The sequence below is a fragment of the Carcharhinus amblyrhynchos genome, chromosome 5 (genome assembly GCF_965287045.1).
Source record: "Carcharhinus amblyrhynchos chromosome 5, sCarAmb.v2.hapA, whole genome shotgun sequence".
In the NCBI taxonomy this organism is placed as follows: domain Eukaryota; kingdom Metazoa; phylum Chordata; class Chondrichthyes; order Carcharhiniformes; family Carcharhinidae; genus Carcharhinus; species Carcharhinus amblyrhynchos.
In genome coordinates this window covers 120,486,797-120,508,351 of record NC_137328.1, presented here as the reverse complement: position 1 = coordinate 120,508,351, position 21,555 = coordinate 120,486,797, and the positions used below count along the sequence as shown (strand labels likewise).

Below are 21,555 nucleotides of genomic sequence, written 5' to 3'. Positions count from 1 at the left end.
TCGCCCAGCCTATCTAGATCCTTCTGCAGACTCTCCACACCCTCCGCACAATTTGCCTTTCCCCCAATCTTGGTGTCATCAGCAAATTTCGACACCCTACACTCGGTTCCCTCCTCCAGATCATCTGTATAAATGGTAAATAGCTGAGGCCCCAGCACCGACCCCTGGGGCACCCCACTAGTCACCAACCGCCAATCCGAATAGCACCCATTGACCCCCACTCTATGCCTCCTATTTGACAACCAATCCTCTATCCACGCTAACACCCTACCCCCAACTCCATGTCCTCTGACCTTCTGCAGTAACCTCTTGTGAGGCCAGAACTCTTCATTCACCTGACGAAGAGGGAAACCTTGAAAGCTTGTGAGTTTACTATGAAATAAATCGGTTGGACTTAAACCTGGTGTTGTCAGACTCTTTATTGTGTTTACCCCAGTCCAATGCTGGCACTTCCACGTTAAGATTTCTTACTGTGCCAGCCTTGACTCAGCCAGCAGGGGGAGCACTGTGAGTACAAGAGCAGTCAGCGTCCATTGTAAAGGACCCTTTAGATAACAGATTCAAGAAGTAATAACGTTCACTTTCATTTACCATTTCTTGGAAGCCAGAACTTCCCCTCCCATTGAATAAACAGTCGTTAATGCTCCTGTAATCTCTGCTCCTTTTAGATTCAAAGTTATCCATGAAGACTCCACCTTCTCAACTTTGCCCCTCACTTGAGGTGTGGTGATCCTCAGGTTAAATCGCCACCGGTCACGCTCGCCCTCAAAGCGGAGAGCGGTCTATGGTCACCTGGGACTATGGCAACTTTACTTTTAATATTCAAAGCCATCGGCTTTCAGAGGAGCTCAATCTTTATCCTTCCATCCACAACTTTCAAACCCCTTGTTCACATTGCCCATCCGCTGCTTCCTGGTCGTGTCATGCTCTGCTTTATATTTCCTGGAGTTCTGCACCTCATACTCTTCATAGAAACTTAGAAAATAGGAACAGGAGGAGGCCATTCAGCCCTTCAAAGGGTGGCAACGGTGGCGCCATGGTTAGCACCACTGCCTCACGATGCCAGGGAGCCAGGTTCAATTCCTGGCTTGAATCGCTGTCCGTTCAGAGTCTGCGCGTTCTCCCCATGTCTGCGTGGGTTTCTTCCAGGTGCTCCGGCTTCCTCCCACAGTCCGAAAGATAAGCTGGTTAGGTGCGTTGGCCATGCTAAGCCTGCTTTGCCATTCATTATGATCACGGCTGATCATCCCACTCAATAGCCTGATTCCCCGCTTCTCCCCATATCCTTGGATCCCCTTTGCCCCCAAGAGTTATATCTAACTACTTCATGAAAACGTTTAATGTTTTGGCCTCAACTGATTCCTGTGGTAGTGAATTCTACAGGTTCATCACACTCTGGGCGTCACAGTTAAATAGCACTCTTTTTGTCAGTTTATCACCAATTATTTTTCAATTTTCGGAGTACCCTCCACTGATACGTACAAAACAAAAACAATATCACCTCGTGGGGTTTGGAATGACCAGAACGGTTTCACCAAGATTGGGGGAACGGCAAATTGTGCAGAGGGTGTGGAGAGTCTGCAGAAGGATCTAGATAGGCTGGGCGAATGGGCCAGGAAATGGCAAATGGAATTTAATGTTGGCAAGTGTGAGGTGGTCCACTTTGGTAGGAAGAATGGTAGGAAGGACTATTACTTACGGGGCGAAAAACTGCAGCAGGCGACGGTGCAGAGGGACCTCGGGGTCCTTGTGCATGAGTCGCAAAAACCCAGCTTGCAGGTGCAGCAGGTGGTCAGGAAGGCGAATGGGATGCTGGCCTTCATAGCGAAGGGGATTGAATATAAAAGTAGGGAGGTCTTGCTGCAGCTGTATAGGGCATTGGTGAGGCCGCAGCTGGAGTACTGTGTGCAGTTTTGGGCGCCGCACCTGCGCAAAGATATTTTGGCCTTGGAGGGAGTGCAGAGGAGGTTTACTAGGCTGATACCAGAGTTGAGGGGGTTGAGCTATGAGGAGAGGCTGAATAAACTGGGCTTGTACTCGTTAGAGTTTAGAAGAATGAGGGGAGATCTCATTGAGACGTATAAGATGATGAATGGGGTGGATAGGATAGAGGTGGAGAGACTCTTCCCGCTCAAAAAAGACAGTAGGACTAGGGGGCACAGCCTCAAGATAAAAGGGGGGCGGTTTAGAACGGAGTTGAGGAGGAACTTCTTCACTCAAAGGGTGGTGAATCTCTGGAATTCTCTGCCCGTTGAAGTGGTGGAGGCTACCTCGCTAAATATTTTTAAGACGCGGGTTGATGGGTTTTTGATAAGAGAGGGGATTAAGGGTTATGGGGAGAGGGCGGGAAAGTGGAACTGAGCAGCGACAGATCAGCCATGATCTTATTGAATGGCGGGGCAGGCTTGAAGGGCTAGATGGCCTACTCCTGCTTCTATTTCTTATGTTCTCCTATTTCTTATGTTCTTATGTTCTTAGGGCACAGGGTCAGAGGGAGTCGGCCATGTGGTCTCTCAAGCCTAATTCTTTGTTCAACTGGTTCACAGCTAAAGCGTGTCACAGTTCCACTCACACAACTCTGTCTCATTATCCCTTCATACCTGCACCCAACACTAATCTATCCACGTTTGGAACATTTCAGTTAACCCGGGGTGGGGGTGGTGGTTTCGGGGGTGGGGGTGGACAGGGAATGATTTTCCTAACTCCAGCACTTTTTGTGTCAGGGAAGAAACTGGTGCTGAGTGAGTACCGCGATGGCCTCTCAGGGGAGGCAATGGCCAAGTGGTATTATCGCTAGATAATTAATCCAGAAACTCAGCTAATGTTCTGGGGACCCAGGTTCGAATCCTACCACAGCAGGTGGTGGAATTTGAAAATTCACAATTTAAAAAAATGTGGAATTAAGAATCTGATGACCCACGAAGCCATTGCCAATTGTCAGAAAAATCCATCTGGTTCACTATTGTCCTTCAGGGAAAGAAATCTGCCGTCCTTACCCGGCCTGGCCTGCATGTGACTCCAGAGCCACAGCAATGTGGTTGACTCTCAACTGCCCTCAGGCAACTAGGGATGGGCAATAAATGCTGGCCCAGCCAGCGACACCCATGTCCCACGAATGAATAACAAGGATGTGCGTTCACCTTTCACACTGAGGTTTTAACATTTCAGCGCAGTCCTGAGACAGTGCTGCACAGTCAGAGGAGCCCATAGTGTTGTGAAGATGGACCTCTTTTCTCTACAGGCGATGGTTGGTAGTGGAGACATAGTGAAGACATTTCCACTTGTCAGTGATCAGAGGGGTGGTAAAGATAAGGCACTTAAGCAAAATCTAGATAAACACAAGCAGAAACAGAGGGATGTACTAATAGTGTTGGATGAAGTATTGGTGCGAGAAGTCTCATGTGAGTGTAAGCCCTAGCACAGACATGTTGGACTGAATGGCCTGTTTCTGCACTATACATTCCATGTACTCAACAGGGCTACGTGCGATTTTTAGTTCCCTGAAAGATAAGCCTAACCAAGTGTGACGACATCTCTTTAGGAAAAAAACTGAATACTCACATCTCCGCAATTATTCATTAACTTTTGTAACCGCAGGAGTGGTTTGATAATGAGCTGACATTCTGCTTGTTTGCATGAATGCAGGGTAACCGATCCTTCACTGGAATCAGTGATATGCTGACAAGCTTTGCTAATTACTATGATTACCTCCGTCACACAATGCTGCGGTTTGGTTTTTCACGAGCGTTACCTGTTCCCACGTCCTTGGACGCAGCCGTGTTTGGCTGTAGATAAAACCTCGAATTCCTTTAACATTGCAGAGTTAATTTCGTACCTTGTATCAGTGGATCGGGGGTGTGCTGGCAGCCTCCTTACATTATCACATCAGCAGCGGTTACCGAGCTCTGGGTGGGGAGTGCATGTGGAAAGGTGCTCCTGTGTGCGCCTGTGTGTGTCTGATCGTGGGACTGATCCACAGCACTGGGTAACAACACTCCACCATATGGAAGAAACCACTGGAACACACTCTTTGTTCTTCATCCTATTGCTCCAGTTTCCTCCCACAGTCCGAAAGACGTGCTGGTTGGGTGTATTGGCGCGGCAGAATTTTCCCTCAGTGTACACTGAGCGTACAGTGTACAGGGGGAAGCACAGTGGTTAACACTGCTGCCTCACAATACTAGGGACCCGAGTTTGGTTCCTGGCTTGGGTCACTGCCTGCATGGAGTTCGCGCATTTTCCCCGTGTCTGCGTGGGTTTCCTCCGGATGCTCCGGTTTCCTCCCACAGTCCGAAAGATGTGCTGGTTGGGTACATTGGCCGTGCTAAATTCTCCCTCAGTGTACCCAAACAGGCACCGGAGTGTGGCGACTAGGAGGATTTTCACAGTAACTTCATTGTAGTGTTAATGTAAGCCTACTTGTGACACTAATAATTAAACTGAAACTAAACTGCACTCGATGGGCAGAATGGCCTCCTTCTGCACTTTTGGGGTTCTATGGTTCTATGATGATTCTGTGGTTCTGTACAGAATATTTTATAATTAAGGACCCCACGCATCCCGGACATTCTCTCTCCCACCTTCTTCCGTCGGGAAAAAGATACAAAAGTCTGAGGTCACGTACCAATCGACTCAAGAACAGCTTCTTCCCTGCTGCTGTCAGACTTTTGAATGGACCTACCTCGCATTAAGTTGATCTTTCTCTACACCATAGCTATGACTGTAACACTACATTCCGCACTCCCTCCTTTCCTTCTCTATAAACAGTATGCTTTGTCTGTGTAGCGGGAAAGAAACAATACTTTTCACTGTATATATGTGACAATAATAAATCAAATCAAATCAAATTTTACTTGTGCTGTTCCAAGTTCTACTCTGACTGCTTATGGCACTGAACAGACACTGGCATTGGAACGCAGGAAATGAAAGCAGGAGGTGGCCATTCAGCCCTTCAAACCTGCTACACCAATCAGCTATATCGTGGCTGCCTCAGTGTAATTCTTCCACACTGTCCTCAAATCCCCTGACATCTTTAATATCTAGAAATATCTGGCAGCTGCCAGCAGTCGTGACACATTTGCCGGCATGTTACATCTCATACATTAAATCATTTTTACCAAAGAAAAGCAGCTTTAAAAGACGTGTTATAAAAGCAGTCAATTAAAATAAACTGCACTGATCCCAGGTGGGTTCTTTTCTCTGTGGATTGACAGCTGAATGTAGTGGAGTTCTGTAATGGATCACGACATCTAGAATTTGGCTCTATGGATAATAAATCGTTTCTTAGCTAATTTACATCTCTGACAATGTGGCGCTCCCTCACAATAGTACCAGACTGTCATCTTGATTAGACAGTTAATTGTAGGAGATAAGGCACAAAGTGACACTGGTGACCTTCTGAATCAGGGATCCGTGTTCCTGTCTGAGACCAGAAAACAGATTGCAAATCTGCTCGCCTGAACGACTAAAGTCCCCCCAAAAAAACCGCAGATTCCAAAATCTGAAATGAAAAGTTGCGAAACTCACAGCAGATAAGGCGGCGTGGCCAGAGAGAGAGAGAGGCAAACGTGAAGTTTCAAGTCAATCTTTCGCCAGCACTGGAAGATGTTAAAGTGAGTCCAGAGACAGGGGAAAGGGGATTAGGATGAAGAATGAAAAGGAGAGGCGTGTGATAGGGTGGACAGTGGGAGAAAGTAAATGACAACAGGGATGATGAGAGGTGGCACAGTAGCACAGTGATCAGCACCACTGCCTCACAGCGCCAGGGACCTGGGTTCGATTCCCAGCTTGGGTCACTGTCAGTGTGGAGTTTGCACGTTCTCCCCGTGTCTGCATGGGCTTCCTCCAGGTGAGCCATAGAATCCCTACAATACAGAAGGAAGCCATTCAAGCACTGACCACAATTTCACCAAGGCCCTACCCCCATAACCCCATGCATTTACCCCTGATACTAAGGGGCAATTTAGCATGGCCAATACATCTAACCTTTTGGACTGTGGGAGGAAACCAGAGCACCCAGAGGAAACCCATGCAGACTCCAGTTTCCTCCCACAGTCTGCAAGGTGTGCTGGTTAGGTGCAACGGCCATGCTAAATTCTCCCTCATTGTCCAAAGATGTGTAGGTTAGACGGATTGGCATGGTAAATGTGTGGGGTTACAGGAATAGGGTGGGGGGAGAGGGGCATTGGGTACGATACTGGCTGGAATTCTACCGCCCCACCTGCCGTGAGTGGCAGACAGTCGGAAGGTCCATTGACCTCGGGTGGGATTTTACAGTTTCGGGATGAGTGGACCTGTAAAATCCTGCCTACTCTGTCAGAGAGTTGGTGCAGGCTCAATGGGCCAAATGGTCTCCAACTGCTCTGTAGGGACTCTATGATGGAAATAGAGGCGCATGGCACTGCAAGTATGCTTTGGCAACACTTTGTAGATTTTAATCAAATCTAATGTATTAATTTTATGCTGCAGGAATGTTTGAATCAGTGTCTCATAAACTCTGCATTTAAATTATCAGGTAAAGCTGTAAATATCACCCCCCTCTTTGCTGGAGCGAGCTTCTAAAAAGAACAATCATTCGGAATTTAATTTATTATTGTCACATGTATTAACATACAGTGAGAAGTATTGTTTCTTGTGCGCTATACAAACAAAGCAATCGTTCACAGAGAAGCAGAGGGTGCAGAATGTAGTGTTACGGTCAAAGCTCGGGTGTAGCGAAAGATCAACTTATTACGAGGTAGGCCCATTCAGAAGTCCGATGGCTGTAGGGAAGAAGCTGCTCTTGAGTCGGTTGGTATGTGACCTCAGACCTTTGTATCTTTTTCCTGACAGAAGAAAGTGGAGGAGAGAATGTCCAGGGTGCATGGGCTCTTTAATTATGCTGCCTGCTTTTCTGAGGCAGCGGCAAGTGTAGACAGAGTCAATGGTTGGGAGGTTGGTTTGTGTGATGGATTGGGCTTCATTTACAACATTTTGCAACCTTGCTGTCTTGGGCAGAGCAGGAGCTATACCAAGCTGTGATACAACCAGAAAGAATGCTTTCTATGGTGCATCTGTAAAGGTTGGTGAGAGTCATAGCGGACATGCCAAATTTCCTTAGTCTTCTGAGAAAGTAGAAGTGTTGGTGGGCTTTCAAAGTGTTAGCATGGGGAGAACCAGGACAGGTTGTTGGTGATCTGGACACCTAAAAATTTGAAGCTCTCGACCCTTTCTACTTCATCCCTATTGATGTAAACAGGGGCATGTTCTCCACTAAGTTCCTGAAGTCGATGACAATCGTTTTGTTGACATTGAGGGAGAGATTATTGTTGCCACACCGGCTCACAGATTCTCTGTCTCATTCCTGTACTCTGTCTCGTCATTGTTTGAGATCAGACCCACTACAGTGGTGTCGTCAGCAAACTTGAAAATCAATTTGGAGGAGAATTTGGCCACACAGTCATAAATGTTGTGTTGCCTTTTTGTTGTGTTTGGTGGGGGATGTGCCCTCCTTGCACATTGAATTCAACTCAATAACCGCGCCTGAACATTCATCCATTACCTCTCTGCCAAATAAGCAAAGTTCTGCAATGCGGTTACGCAAGAAAGTGAAAGACTGGGTCACTCGACTGTGAAGGAAACACGGACCACTGACCACAAAGCTTGGTCCAATGGTCTCAGTCAGGGCCCACGGTCAGCTGGGTACAGAGCCAGAACATCAGGACCACATTCCCTTACAACCTGGTGGAAGGGATCATTTGAGTGTTCAGCATTAAGATGACCTCCTGATCCAATGTGCGAAACAAAGCACTTTTAATGGGGCCACATCCATCATTTGCAACACTGAACAACTGACAGATTTATTACATGGGGAGTGTTGTGCAGTCAACAGCTTTCAAGAATAAATAACCTCTTTGTTTCACTGTCATTGATCAAAATACACGGCAAACAATTGCAGACAGAACTGGTGCCAACAACTAATCTTGAACTTCATTCCTTGCTTGTTAGAATGACCTGTTCCCGTATTCTTACCAAAGGACAGGCAGCACTGGACCTCCCCACGTGGAAAACGAGATCACAACCTGTCTTTTGGATGGACATAAAGTTTCCGTGGCACAATTTGACCAAAAGCAGAGGAGGTCTCCCTGTCTTCACTTAGGATGGCACAGTGGTTGGCACTGCTACCTCACAGCACCAGGAACCCAGGTTTGATTACCAGCTTGGGTCACTGCCTGTGTGGTGTCTGCATGTTTTCTCCATGTCTGCGTGGGTTTCCTCCAGGTGCTCCGGTTTCCTCCCACAGTCCGCAAGACATGCTGGTTAGGGTGCATTCTCCCTCAGTGTACCCGAACAGGCGCTGGAGTGTGGCAACTAGGGGATTTTCACAGTAACTCCATAGCCGTGTTAATGTAAGCCTACTTGTGACTAATAAATAAATTTTGAACCTTTTATTAAAAGCGATTACCTGGTCATTTATCACACTGCTGCTTCTGGGTGCTCTCAATGCACAAATTAGTTGCAAGACTCCTACAAGATGGGTTACACTTCAAAAGTGCTTTGTTGGCTGTTATGGGCTGTGGAACATCTAAATCTTGCAAAAGGCACCTCATAAATTGAAGATTTGTTGAAACTGGGTCGGAAACAATCATATTTGAGGGCACAGCCTCAAGGGGGGGGGGGGGGGCGCAGTTTAGATCGGAGTTGAGGAGGAACTTCTTCATTCAAAGGGTGGTGAATCTCTGGAATTCTCTGCCCGTTGAAGTGGTGGAGGCTGCCTCGCTAAATATTTTTAAGATGCGGGTTGATGGGTTTTTGATAGACAAGGGAATTAAGGGTTATGGGGAGACAGCGGGAGAGTGGAACTGATCCACTTCAGGTCAGCCATGATCTTATTGAATGGCGGGGCAGGCTCGAAGGGCTAGATGGCCTACTCCTGCTCCTATTTCTTATGTTCTTATATTTCTCCAGTATAACCAACGTCAGGGCTCTCACCTCAGGTGCAGAATGAGGATGGATCCTCAGGATTTCTTAGGTCAGGTGTAGAATCAGTAGAATACTCTGTAGCCACCCTGCATCCCTCCTTCTCCCTCACTGCCCCTTTGCTGTCTTTCACAAGTCTATATGGTTCAAATTGAAAAAGGTATTCCTGTGTTTTTCCAATGTGTCCTTTCCATTTTGCATAACAGCCATCCTCACGACCCCTCAGAGATATTGCCAAGCCAGTGCTAAAAGACAGCAAGATGGGCTGAGGCACTGAGCTCACATCCACGAGGAACTGGGTTGAAGCCACTGACCTTCATCACAACAGAAGGCAGAAGCCTCAGGCAGACGCTGGAAGTTAGTGTGTGAATGTGCCTGTCCTCACGCCACCCCTGGGCAAAGCAGCAGAATGAAATGCATTGTTATAGCTCCCTCCACAGCCTTGGAACTTCCCAAAACACCTTAACAGCCACAGACGTGATGTTGGACTGAAGTAATCCAGTAAGTGCTGCAGCCAATTTGTACGGAGCAAGGTCCCTGATAATATCCAGCTAATCATTTTAATAGGGTGGCACAGTGGTTAGCACTGCTGCCTCTCAGCACCTAGGACCTGAGTTCAAATTCCGGCCTCAGGTCACTGTTTTGTGTGGAGTTTGTACGTTGTCCCCGGTCTGTGTGGGTTTCCTCCAGGTGCTCTGCTTTCCTCCCCCACCCCTGAGATGTGCAGTTGACTGACAATGCTAAATTGCCCCTTGGTGTCCAAAGGTGCGCAGGTTAGGGAGGATTAACATGTGGGGTTATGGGAAAAAGCCTGTCAGAGTCAATGCAGACTCGATGGGCTGAATGGCCTTTTTCTGCACTGTATGGATTCTATTCCATAAATAATGGTGGTTGAGAGATACTTATTACAGGAAGAAATCCCTGCTTTTCTCCAAACGTGATGTTTTGTGTTGACCTCGAGAGGTTCTGGGCCAAGGTTGACACCTGGCCTGTAGCCTGCACCTCATGTACAAATGAAATGTTGGAAGCACAAGGATGAGTGTCATGTTCACTGATCTTGCAATGCCAATTAATCCCCCTGTTTTGTAATCAGCTTACCCCAATTATGTGCGTATCTCCGATTTGCCTTCACTGACTCTGTCGTACTCGTGCCTCAGGGTGAGAAGGTCATGGGTTCAAATTCCACTTTGCAGATTTGAACCCATAGATTCGCACTTCACTGCAGCCGTGCTGTGCCATCAGTGGTGGAGTAGTTTTGGGCCAGCCATCAGACAGATGTAGATGATCCCAGGACGCTATTTCAGAGGAAACTGCAAAGCAGTTGAACAACTCAAATGCTAGACGTTGTCTGAGAGAACATAGTAATGTAGCTTATTAGTGTTACAAGTCGGCTTACATTAACACAGCAATGAAGTTATCGTGAAAATCCCCTAGTCGCCACACTCCGGCACCTATTCGGGTACACTGAAGGAGAATTTAGCACAGCCAATGCACCGAACCAGCACGTCTTTCAGAGTGTGGGAGGAAACCAGTGCACCTGGAGGAAACCCACGCAGACATGGCCGGAATTGAACCTGGGTCCCTGGCGCTGAGGGGCAGCAGTGTCAATCCTTCCGACAATTTTCGGAGTGGAGGGATGGCATCCACAGAGGACTAAGAAAAGCAGCAGAGAACTGTAAGTCACCCCCCCACGCAACCACAGCTGAAAGGAAATTGGAATAAAACATTCCTCGGAAAACCTGACAAGCGATGTATTCCTGGACACGTACGCCAAGATCTATACCATACAAGGTTCAGTCAAGGAACAATGCAGGTCAATTACCACAATCCAAAGGTCTCTTGCCACGTCGAGAACAAGGAGCTTCTGGTACACCTGCACGCAACAAATTCCATCACACCCTTTGGACCTCTGCCCTCTCTATCTTGTTTACACTGCTTGATTAACCGGTACGGTTATAGTATCCCATTTACTACAAATTTACTCTGTTTATGACCCACTGGTCCAGTCATTGACAGGAAACTGTTTCAATGCTTTTTAAAATTGTGTTTATATTGTCTACACTGAGCTGTCAAGAGGATAAAAGCTTCCTTGAGTTAATCTCTCCTTTCATGTTGAGTACTGTTGGCTATGGAACATGGTGATGTGGTGGGGAATTTTAATCTAACACATCCACTGGGAAATCTGTGGGGCTCATCGCACTGCTAGTTTTGCACTGTGTCCAATTATTACTTTTTGTTGAAGTTCATGTAAATCGTAGAATCCTACAGTGCAGGAGAAGGCCATTTGGCCCATCGAGTCTGCACTGACCACAGGCCCTATCCCCATAACCCCAATCATTTACCCTACCTAGTCCCCCTGACACTAAGGGGCAATTTAGCATGGCCAATCCACCTAACCAGCACATCTTTGAATTATGGGAGTAAACCGGAGCGCCCGGAGGAAATCCACACAGACACGGGAAGAATATGCAGACTCCACATAGTGAATCAAGCCAGGAATCGAACCCAGGTCCCTGGCACTGTGAGGCAGCAATGCTAACCACTGTGCCACCGCGCCGCCATGCAGCATTCCACGTGATTCAGTGGACGTTCCATCTAGTGACAAATTCATGAAGGTTCCAAGTGTCCATTTCATTCAAATCCTACTATTCCAGCCACTTGCATTTACACAGGGCTTGTTCATGTGGTAAAACACACTCCCAAGGTGCTCGAGAGAAATGTAATTGTTTAAACATTAACACCATGCCACAACTGCGGAGATGTTAGAACAGGCGATCAGAGCTTGGTCAAAGAGGTAATATTTAAGAAGTATCTTAAGGGAAGACTGAATAACTTGACTGAAATTAATTAGATCCTGAACAGTAGTGAAAAGGTTGGTATAGAAAGTATGTTTCCTCTTGCGGGTGAGTCCAGAACTTGGGCACTGCTTAGAAATTCGGGGTAGTCCTTTTCAGACAGAGGTGAGAATTTTTTTTTCTCAGCGGGTAGTGCAGCTTTGGAACACACTGCCTCAGGAGGTGGTGGAGACGGGTCATTGAATATTTTTAAGACGGAGAGAGATAGGTTCTTGTTAGGCAAGAGAATCAACGGTTATCAAGGTTAGATAGGAATTTGGAACTAGAAACACAAACAAATCAGCCACGATCTTATCGAATTGAGAAGCAGAATTGAGAGGCTGAATGTTCTACTTCTGTCCCTATTTCATGTGTTCATCTGAGAGAGAGAGGCTCAGAGAGGGGATTCCGGAACTTTGGGTTCAGGTAGTTGGAAACAGAATGAAAGCTTCAAAGTGTCTACGGTTCCCTGAGCATGGGGATAGATTTATTACAGAACACAGCACTGAGAGAGACTCCCACATCTCTTAACTGCATAACAAATAAAGTGGTAACTATGAGAGCTGAGTGGGAGGATAGGTATGTGGCCACTCCCCAGGACTGTTTCAATACTTGGAGGGTCCGTGCTCAATCTGAAAAACAAGCACTGATACAGAACATCCTATCATTGACCAGATTAGACAAATTCAGCCATAAAAAATTTAGGTAAAGAATTATGATAAACCTGTAGACAAGAAAGGAAGGGTTGTGTATTCCCTGACGTGTATCCTGCTCAGAGACAGACAGAGAGCATAAAGTGGGTGTTCAAAAGTAAGGTGATGTTAGCTGAGATCTCCGAGCAGTTCATGGCAGCAGTATCTTCCAGCGTTGCCAACAGCTCACCCTCGTCGCAGGTTTCCTACTGACATAGGATGGATTTGATGGGAAGCCAGAAGATCTCACTGCTGGCCAATGGAAGGTATTCTCCCGCCGCAGGGACACAGCCACAGTATGGTGGCACAGTGGTTAGCACTACTGCCTCACAGCGCCAGGGATCCGGGTTCAATGCCAGCCTCAAGTGACTGTCTGTGTTCCTCCTGCATCTGCGTGGGTTTCCTCTGGGTGGTCGAGTTTCCTCCCACAGTCCAAATTCAGGTCAGGTGGATTGGCCATGATAAATTGGTATCCCAAGACATATAGGTTGGAGGGACTGGTGGGGTAAATGTGTGGGGTCATGGGGATAGGTCCTGGAAAAGATGCTCTGTTGGAGAGTTGGAGTAGACTTATTGGGTAGAATGGCCTCTTTCAGCACTATAGGTATTCTACATGGTGGAGAGGACAGAGAATCTTGTTTTGTTTCTTCACTGCTAGAATGGTGGCCCAAAAGAAGAATGATGCCATCTTAAACCTCCCAAAAAAATCATGAAAATCTGTACATGGTAGTTAACTAAAACAAAGATGTGCAGGTTAGGTTGATTGGCCATGCCAAATTGACCCTGGTGTCAGGGGGACTAGCTAGGGTAAATGCATGGGGATAAGACCTGGGTGGAATTGTGGTCAGTGCAGACTCGATGGGCCAAATGGCCTCCTCCTGTACTGTAGAGATTCTACGATTCTTTTCGCAGTTCAACCAGGAAGGTAATACTGGTGTGACTGTATGTATTATACACGTGTAAGAGTGTGTGTATGAGTGAGTGTGAACCATGCGCGCGTGCATCCCGGTGCGTACCAGAGGAAATGGTAAGCGTAATCACATTATATATTTACTAAAGTGGTGGTGCTTTATTTATGAGAGAGACACATCAAGACAGAGCCACAAGCTCACGTTTCAGATTCGAAAAATCCCACATTTTCAGATTCGATTTACTGATCCCACATAACATTTTCAGGTTACTCCCAAATTTAACGCCAGAATTTGTCAAGGCAGAGCTTTAATCTACTTCAGGGGCGTACCGCGCTACCCTCTGCAGCCATGGCAATTTTCACACATTTGAATAGAAAAACCCAGCTTAAGATACGCAACATTTAATTTCATTCACTACACGAGTCGTCTTTTCTCGTGTGGGTACGTCTTTAAAGGAATCATTAAAGAAAGATTGGTCACATTGTTATATTTCGAGAGGGGGTTTTTTTTTTGCCCCGTTACGGTGGGGTGCAGGCCATGGAGAAACAAGTGTGCTTCAATGTTTAAAGCAGGCTCTAACATACCCAGCATTGTGCCGCCATGGTGTCTGAAGCACTAACAGGTTACTCCCGTCCCAAGTCCAATGTAGGTCTGGAGTCCCGATATCAAATGATTCTGGCCATTACTGCACCTCAGGCGCAGCACTGGGAGACGGGATAGACCTGGCCCAAAACAGTTTAAGCTGAAGAGAAATTTGAAATAAAGAAAATAAAGTGTTCCTGCGCTATTACACGTGGGCAATCAGTATTGATCGAAGATTCGGAACTGTTTGCCTGTGGTCAGATCTTGGATGATTAACTGTGGGTTCAAAAGGCGCCAATGCAGCCACATAGAATACAGGCAGCTCTCACGGCTTGAACCACCATGAACACGAGGTGGAGACGCCGGCGTTGGACTGGGGTGGGCACAGTTAGAAGTCTCACAACACCAGGTTAAAAGTCCAACAGGTTTACTTGGAATCACGAGCTTTCGGAGTGCTGATGAAGCAGTAGCGCTGCGAAAGCTCACGATTCCAAATAAACACGTTGGACTTTTAACCTGGTGTTGTGAGACTTCTTACTGTGCAGCTTGGACAAGGTGGAGAGCAGGCCACTGGATTACTGACTTCGGTAAGTTAGAAACCAGTTACTGGACCTGGGCTAAGCAGGGGGCAACACAAACCCTGCCACTGCTCTGGGAATCACACGTTGCAATCCTGTCCACTTCTCAGTGCAAGTTGGCCTTCGTCACAATCAAACATGCTTTGAACAGCAAGAGGAATTAAGAACGGTTGGTTATAGACTGGAAAAGTCCTCCCGTTTGTCAATGTGTTTTCCAGTCTTACGCTACCACTTCACAGTTTCCTTCTCGAGGTTTTCTTAACGTCATGACTTTCTCTTGGGTCCCAATCCTCTGCAATTTACAGTACAGGTCAACACCGTTACAAACCTACACCAGCCGCAACACACAGAACCACCGGAGAACGTTACAAGACCGTACAAGTCCTCAATTACAATTCTTAGTAAATTCATTTAACCAGCAATTGGTAATGGGGTCAAAGGGGGTGCGTGTAGAAGAGGTACTATGTCGAACTGAAGCGTGAGGAGAGAATCCAGCTTTCCCCTCTCAGATAATAACACTTATAAATTATCACAATCTTCAACATCTGACATTATAGAACTTTCACTTTACATGATGATTCAAGGACCTAAAAAAAAACTCTAACCCAATAAGTTACAAGGTTTTGTCTTAATTACAGCCTCTTTGTAAACAGTTTTCAGATTTCATTACTTTGCCAGAGAATAGCTCGGGTGTTTGTGATTCAATGAAGAGGGAAAAGGAAGTAGCTGATGACAGATTGACTGAATGACAGTGAAAGGCACAGACTGAATCGTAGAGAATCACACAAACTGTACACGCTGGGAGTCGTGTTAGTGGTGAACATTCACTGTGCTGTTACTGTACCTCTGGAAACTCAACACACAAAAGATGAAATTCCAAGCAGCTGATGTCTTCTGACACAAGAATAAGGATGGAGTCTTATATCTCCATTTCAGCTCTCGGTAGGACTATTCTGCTAAATAACCGGTGCTTGAGATTGTTGTGTGTGTGTGTGTGGGTGCTTCACGTCAATGGTGTGCAAGGGCGTTTACGGAGGCTCCTCAGATACTCTCCACAAAGCTGCCAGGGAAGAGTCCAGTTTTCCCGTTCCGTTGCAGGGTGCCCTTGAACCAGCCGTCCTCACGTTTCTTGTGCACAAATACAATGTCGCCGTCCTTTAGCTCCAGCTCAGCCTCACTCTGCGGGGGATAGGATACGACAACTCTGTACCTGCACGACAAGAAATAAGCGTCAACCAGCAAGGCCTCAGCTGAAGCAGTGTGTTTAATTCTGGGCACGACACTTTGGGAAGGATGTCAAGAGCTCGGAGAGATTACAGATTGGAACTGGACCAGGGATTAGAGGCCTGCGGTTACGTCGATAGACTGGAAGAAGCTGTAGATTATTCTCCTCCAAGAGACGGATAAGGGGATATTTGGTAGAGAAGGTCATAGAATTTCAATTAGGTCAACTTTCATAGCATTCCTATAGTACAGAAGGCGGCCATTTGGCCCATCAAGTCTGCACCGACCACAATCCCACCCAGGCCCGATCCCCAAATTTACCCTGCTAATCCCCCTGACACTAAGGGACAATTTTAGCATGGCCAATCCATCTAAATCACACATCTTTGGACAGTGGGAGGAAACCGGGACACCTGGAAGAAACCCACGCAGACATGGGGAGAACATACATACACAGACAGTGACCAAAGCTGGGAATCGAACCCAGGTCCCTGCAGCTGCGAGGCAGCAGTGCTAACCACTGCGCCACCATACTGCCCCATTCCGGAGAGCAATTGAGAGTCAACCACATTGCTGTGGGTCTGAAGTCAGAGACCAGGTACGGACAGCAAATTTCCTTCCCTTAAAGGGGATTAGATGGGTTTTCATAAAAATTGATGATGGTTACCATGGTCACCATCAGTAAGACTAACTTTACACTCCAGATTTATGTGCTGAATTTAAATTCTATTAGCTGCCATGGGTGAGATTTGAACTATGTTCCCACAGCATTCACCTGAACCTCTTAATTACTGGTCTAGCTGCACTATTGCTCCGTCACTATCTCCCCTTGTTGTTTTCTCAAATATAACACAAATTCTCATTAGACTCTGTTCGACATCTGGTATGTGACAATATAGAACTCCATGCAGTCAGGAGGACTGTATGGATGTTAAGATTATTAATGGTTTTCAGGGGTTTAGTTTTAGGCTGCTATATTTTACAGTGGGTTGAAGCTGGCAACCCTGATTTGCTGCAACTGGATGGATCAAATGTCAACACTTGAGAATTCTTTCCAACCACTCTTTTGCGCCCCACCTCCTGCAGTTCTGACAAATGCAAACTAGTTTCAAAGCAAAACCCTGCGGACGCTGGAATCCGACTCAAAAGCAGAAACTGCTGGAAAATCTCAGCAGGTCTCTCTTGGGGCAGCACGGTGGCACAGTGGTTAGCATTGTTGCCTCACTGCGCCAGGGCCCAGGTTCCATTCCCAGTTTGGGTTACTGTCTGTCTGGAATTTGCACATTCTCCCCGCGTCTGCGTGGGTTTCCTCCGGGTGGAAAGGAATTGGACAAATACTTGAAAAAGAGGCATTTTCAGGAGAATGGGGAAAGGGCAGATGATAGCACGAATGATCAGATTGTTCTTTCAATGGGCTTAATGTTCTTTTGCTTTATTCCAAACCAAATCCAAATGTAATCCAATTCATGGTTCCCACAAGGGAAGCAAACAAGATCCTAGTTGACAAGATGAGGCGTTGCACCCTCCCCTGGGTATGATCTTGGTCTTAGCCAAAAAGCTGAGATGGCTTTGAAACGTAGCATCAGGCAGCCCCCTGATTAATTCTTGTTGGCTACCCTGGTCACTGTCTCTACCCTAGCAAGGCGCCAACACATCCAAAGTGCAAAGGATCAGCCTTGCCTTGGGAGAACCACCTGCACGATCACGGTTGTACCCCTGCCAGGTAAGTATGCAGTTTCATAGAATCATAAAATCCCTACAGTGCAGAAGGAGGCCATTCAGTCCATCGGGTCTGCACTGACCACAATCCCACCCAGGCCCTATTCCTGCAACCCTGCTAATTCCCTGACATTAGGCTCAATTTAGCATGGCCAATCAACCTAACCTGCAACATCTTTGGACTACGGGAGGAAACTGGAGCACCCGGAGGAAACCCACGTAGACAGAGGGAGAACGTGCAAACTTTTGCCAACGAATCCAAAATTACGGGCCCCCGTAATTGGGGAATAGGTGCAGAAATGCGCACGTCTTTTCAACAACATGAACCTGGGTGGGTTGGAGAGGGTGAAAGGGCAATACGGGGGATGGTGATGCTCAGGTCACACCAAAATCGGGAAGGAAAACAGAAAATGCTGGAGAAACTCAGCAGGGCTGACAGCATCTGTGGCGCGTGAATGGGGCCAATGGATAAACGCTCCAGTTTACCAGCTCATTTGCCTCTAAACATTCTGGAAATCACCAATTAGCAGACAGCAAGCAATCAGCAGCCTTGTTAGCAGAGAGCTTTCCCCTCCCTCTTCCAGTTGCAGCTGGGGTGTGTTAAAGGTAACCTCGATTCAATCAATCCCAGAGCAAAACCACCACAGAGCATTTCCAATTAAACGCCAAGCAAAATAAGCTATTTTAAAGACCATGCAGATAAGGTTAAACTTTCTGCCACTTAGTTTCACTCCGCCTCATTAATCTCCCATCTGTTTTTTTTTGCATTTTAATAGCATTCCAAATAAAAGCAGATTTTCACTAACTTCCTGCAAATTCACGCTCATTTTTGGACTGCAATTTTCTTTTCATTGTTTGCACATTTTCTCCCGCCGGCTGCCTTTTAGGTGGTTGGCACTGCTGTCTCACAGCGCCAGGGACCCGGGTTTGATTCCCGGCCTTGGATCACTGTTTATGTGTAGTCTGCATGTTAATAATCATAAAATCACAGAATCCCTACAGTGCAGATGGAGACCATTCGGCCCATCAAGTCTACACCGACCACAATCCCACCCAGGCCCTACCCCCATAACCCTACTTATTTACCCTGACACTAATGGGCAATTTAGCACGGCCAATCCACCTAACCCACAGATATTTGGACTGTGGGAGGAAACCAGAGCACCAGAAGGAAACCCACACAGACACAGGGAGAATGTGCAAACCCTACACAGACAGTGACACAAGCCAGGAATTGAATCTGGGTCCCTGGCGCTGTAAGGCAGTAGTGCTAACCACTGTGCCGCCCCCGTTCTCCCCATGTCTGTGAGGGTTTCCTCTGGGTGTTCCGGTTTCCTCCCACAGTCCAAAGATGTGCGGGTTAGATGCATTGGCCATGTTAAATTGACTCTTGTGGAGGATTAGCAGGGTAAATGTATGGGGTTACGGGAGTAGAGCCCAGGTAGGAATAGATTCAATCAGCTGAATGGACTCCTTCTGTACAGTAGGGATTCTATGAAAAAACCTAAAGGCACCTCCTGCAACCCCCTCCCTCCTCAGCTCCACCCCAGGCTGGCTCTTTAATATCAATACCAAAACAGACTTTACATGATCCAAAATTACAATTATACCATTTCATAAAAGCATCACCAGTGCAAGTAGCCACTTTGTCAAGCAGGCATATTCCGATACCATTAAAAAGGTGTATAATACTACACTCACATACTGGAAGTACCAAATCAATGTCACAAAGGCTTATTGACTGTGAGCTGTCCCTGTCTTTCTTTCAGTGAGGTTGTCAAGCTGAGGTCCTGCCTCAAGTGGAGGCAAAAGGTTGCACTGTACTCATCTGAAGAGCAAATGAGTTCTCCCCGGCATGCCAACCAATACCGATCCTTCAAATAAAATCACAGAAACCAGAGAGGATGTGGCCACGATCACGTTATTGTTTGTGCGGCCTTGCCTTCTGCTAACTTGCTGCTACCCTTCTCCCATTACAATGGCTGCTACCTTTCAGAAATAAATCGGTGGCCATGCAGTACTTGGGAACCATCCTGATGAGGTTGCGGAAGGCGCTGTTTAAATTCAAGTTTTATTTCCTCGTTCCACCCCACCCGGCTGCTTTAAGCTCCGCCGCTCATTGTCCCTGTTTGCTGAGGCACATCACAATGCTCGCACAGCACATTCGCAGGCGGCGCTCAAGCAGAGGTCTCAGCCAGTCTGTTCCCATGGAAACCCTTAGCTGAATCGAAGTAAAACAAAGTTACTCGGCTTTGCAGTTGCCACTTTTCTAATATGTCACTTGCTCAGGATGACAGGGTGGGCTCGAAGCTCTGTTTGGGCTAAGGTAGCCTCGGGGCCTGCCCCCTCACCCTACATAGAGTCATAGTCATAGAGGTTTATAGCATGGAAACAGGCCTTTCGGCCCAACTTGTCCACGCTGCCCATTTTTTTTTAAAACCCCTAAGCTAATCCTAATTGCCCGCATTTGGCCCATATCTCTCTATACCCATATAACTATCTAAATGCTTTTTAAAAGACAAAATTGTACACGCCCCTACTATTAACTGGGCAGCTTATTCCAGACACTCACCATCCTCTGTGTTAAAAAACTGTCCCTCTGGATACTTCTGTATCTCTCCCCTCTCACCTTAAACCCTCTAATTTTACACTCCCCTACCTTTGGGAAAAGATACTGATTATCTAGCTGATCTGTGCCCCTCATTATTTTATAGGCCTCTATAAGATCACCCCCTCAGCCTCCTACGCTCCAGAGAGAAAAATCTCAGTCTATCCAGCCTCTCCTTTTAACTCAATCCATCAAATCCCGGTAGCATCCTAGTAAATCTTTTCTGAACTCTTTCTGGTTTAATAATACTCTTTCTATAATAGGGTGACTAGAGCTGCACACAATATTCCAAGTCTGTCCTTATCAATGTCTCGTATTGGGACGGCACGGTAGCACAGTGGTTGGTACTGCTGCCTCACAGCTCCAGAAACCTGGGTTTGATTCCCGGCTTGGGGCACTGTCTGTGCACATTCTCCTCGTGTCTGCGTGGGTTTCCTCTGGGTGCTCCGGTTTCCTCCCACAGTCCAAAGATGTGTGGGTTAGGTTGATTGGCCATGCTAAAATTGCCCTTAGTGTCCTGAGATGCATAGGTTAGAGGGATTAGTGGGTAAATTTGTCGGGATATGGGGTAAGGCCTGGGTGGGATTCTGGTTAGTGCAGACTCAATGGGCCGAATGGCCTTTTTCTGTGCTGTAGGGTTTCTACAATTCTATGATTGAACAACTTTAACAAGACATTCCAACTCCTATATTCAATGTACATAGCTGTGGTCCAGCAAATAAACTCCAAGGACCTAACATTGGGCTGAGTACCCAGGAAGATGAAAGACAACCAATTTAGCAACAATGGAGCCCCACAAATAACCATCAGATAAATGACTAAGTAATCTGTTTCAATGATATTAGTCACAGAATCACTGAAGAGGCCCTTCGGCCCATTGAATCTGCACCGACATGTGAGAAACACCTGACCTACCAACCTAAACCTATCTAGCAGCACAGCCCTTAGCCCTGAATGTTAAGATGTGTCAACTACTCATCCAGATACTTTTCAAAGGATGTGAGATAACCCGCCTCCACCATCCTCCCAGGCAGCACATCCCACACCCTCACCACTCTCTGAATAAAAAAGCTTTTCCTCACATTCTGCCCAAAACCTCTCGCCTTTGAACTTGTGTTGTCTCATGGCTGACCCGTCAACTAAAGGGAGCAGCTGCTCCCTATCCACCCTGTCCATGACCCTCATAATCTTGTCGAGGAGACATCCTCTTTAAATGGCAGTGAGATATCTCTTGCATCCAGCTCCAAGGGCAGGCAAGGTCGCAATTGACTACCTAACCCATAAGATGGAAACTCCATGAGTGCGGGGCTCCCTCGATGTGGCACACTCCTAGCACTGCACTCCCTTGGTGCGGGGCTCCCTCGGTGTGGCACTCTCCCAGCACTGCACTCCCTCGATGCAGCACCCCCTTGATGTGGCACTCTCCCAGCACTGCACTCCCTCCGTGCA

At 46.9% G+C, this 21,555-nt stretch overlaps 1 protein-coding gene across 3 annotated transcripts in view; it reads right to left on the bottom strand.

Annotated features, from left to right (window-relative positions):
• Window positions 1-14,469: 14,469 nt before the first annotated feature.
• sh3rf1 (SH3 domain containing ring finger 1) overlaps window positions 14,470-21,555 on the bottom strand; it is a 182,508-nt gene continuing 175,422 nt past the window's right edge. For 2 of the 3 annotated variants that reach the window (XM_080189485.1, XM_080189486.1), the window contains one exon: window positions 14,470-15,765. In XM_080189485.1, the coding sequence (XP_080045611.1) occupies window positions 15,597-15,765 (169 nt within the window). In that variant the 3' untranslated portion in view covers window positions 14,470-15,596. The remainder of the gene's footprint in view (window positions 15,766-21,555) is intronic. The other variant, XM_080189487.1, reaches the window with a different exon arrangement.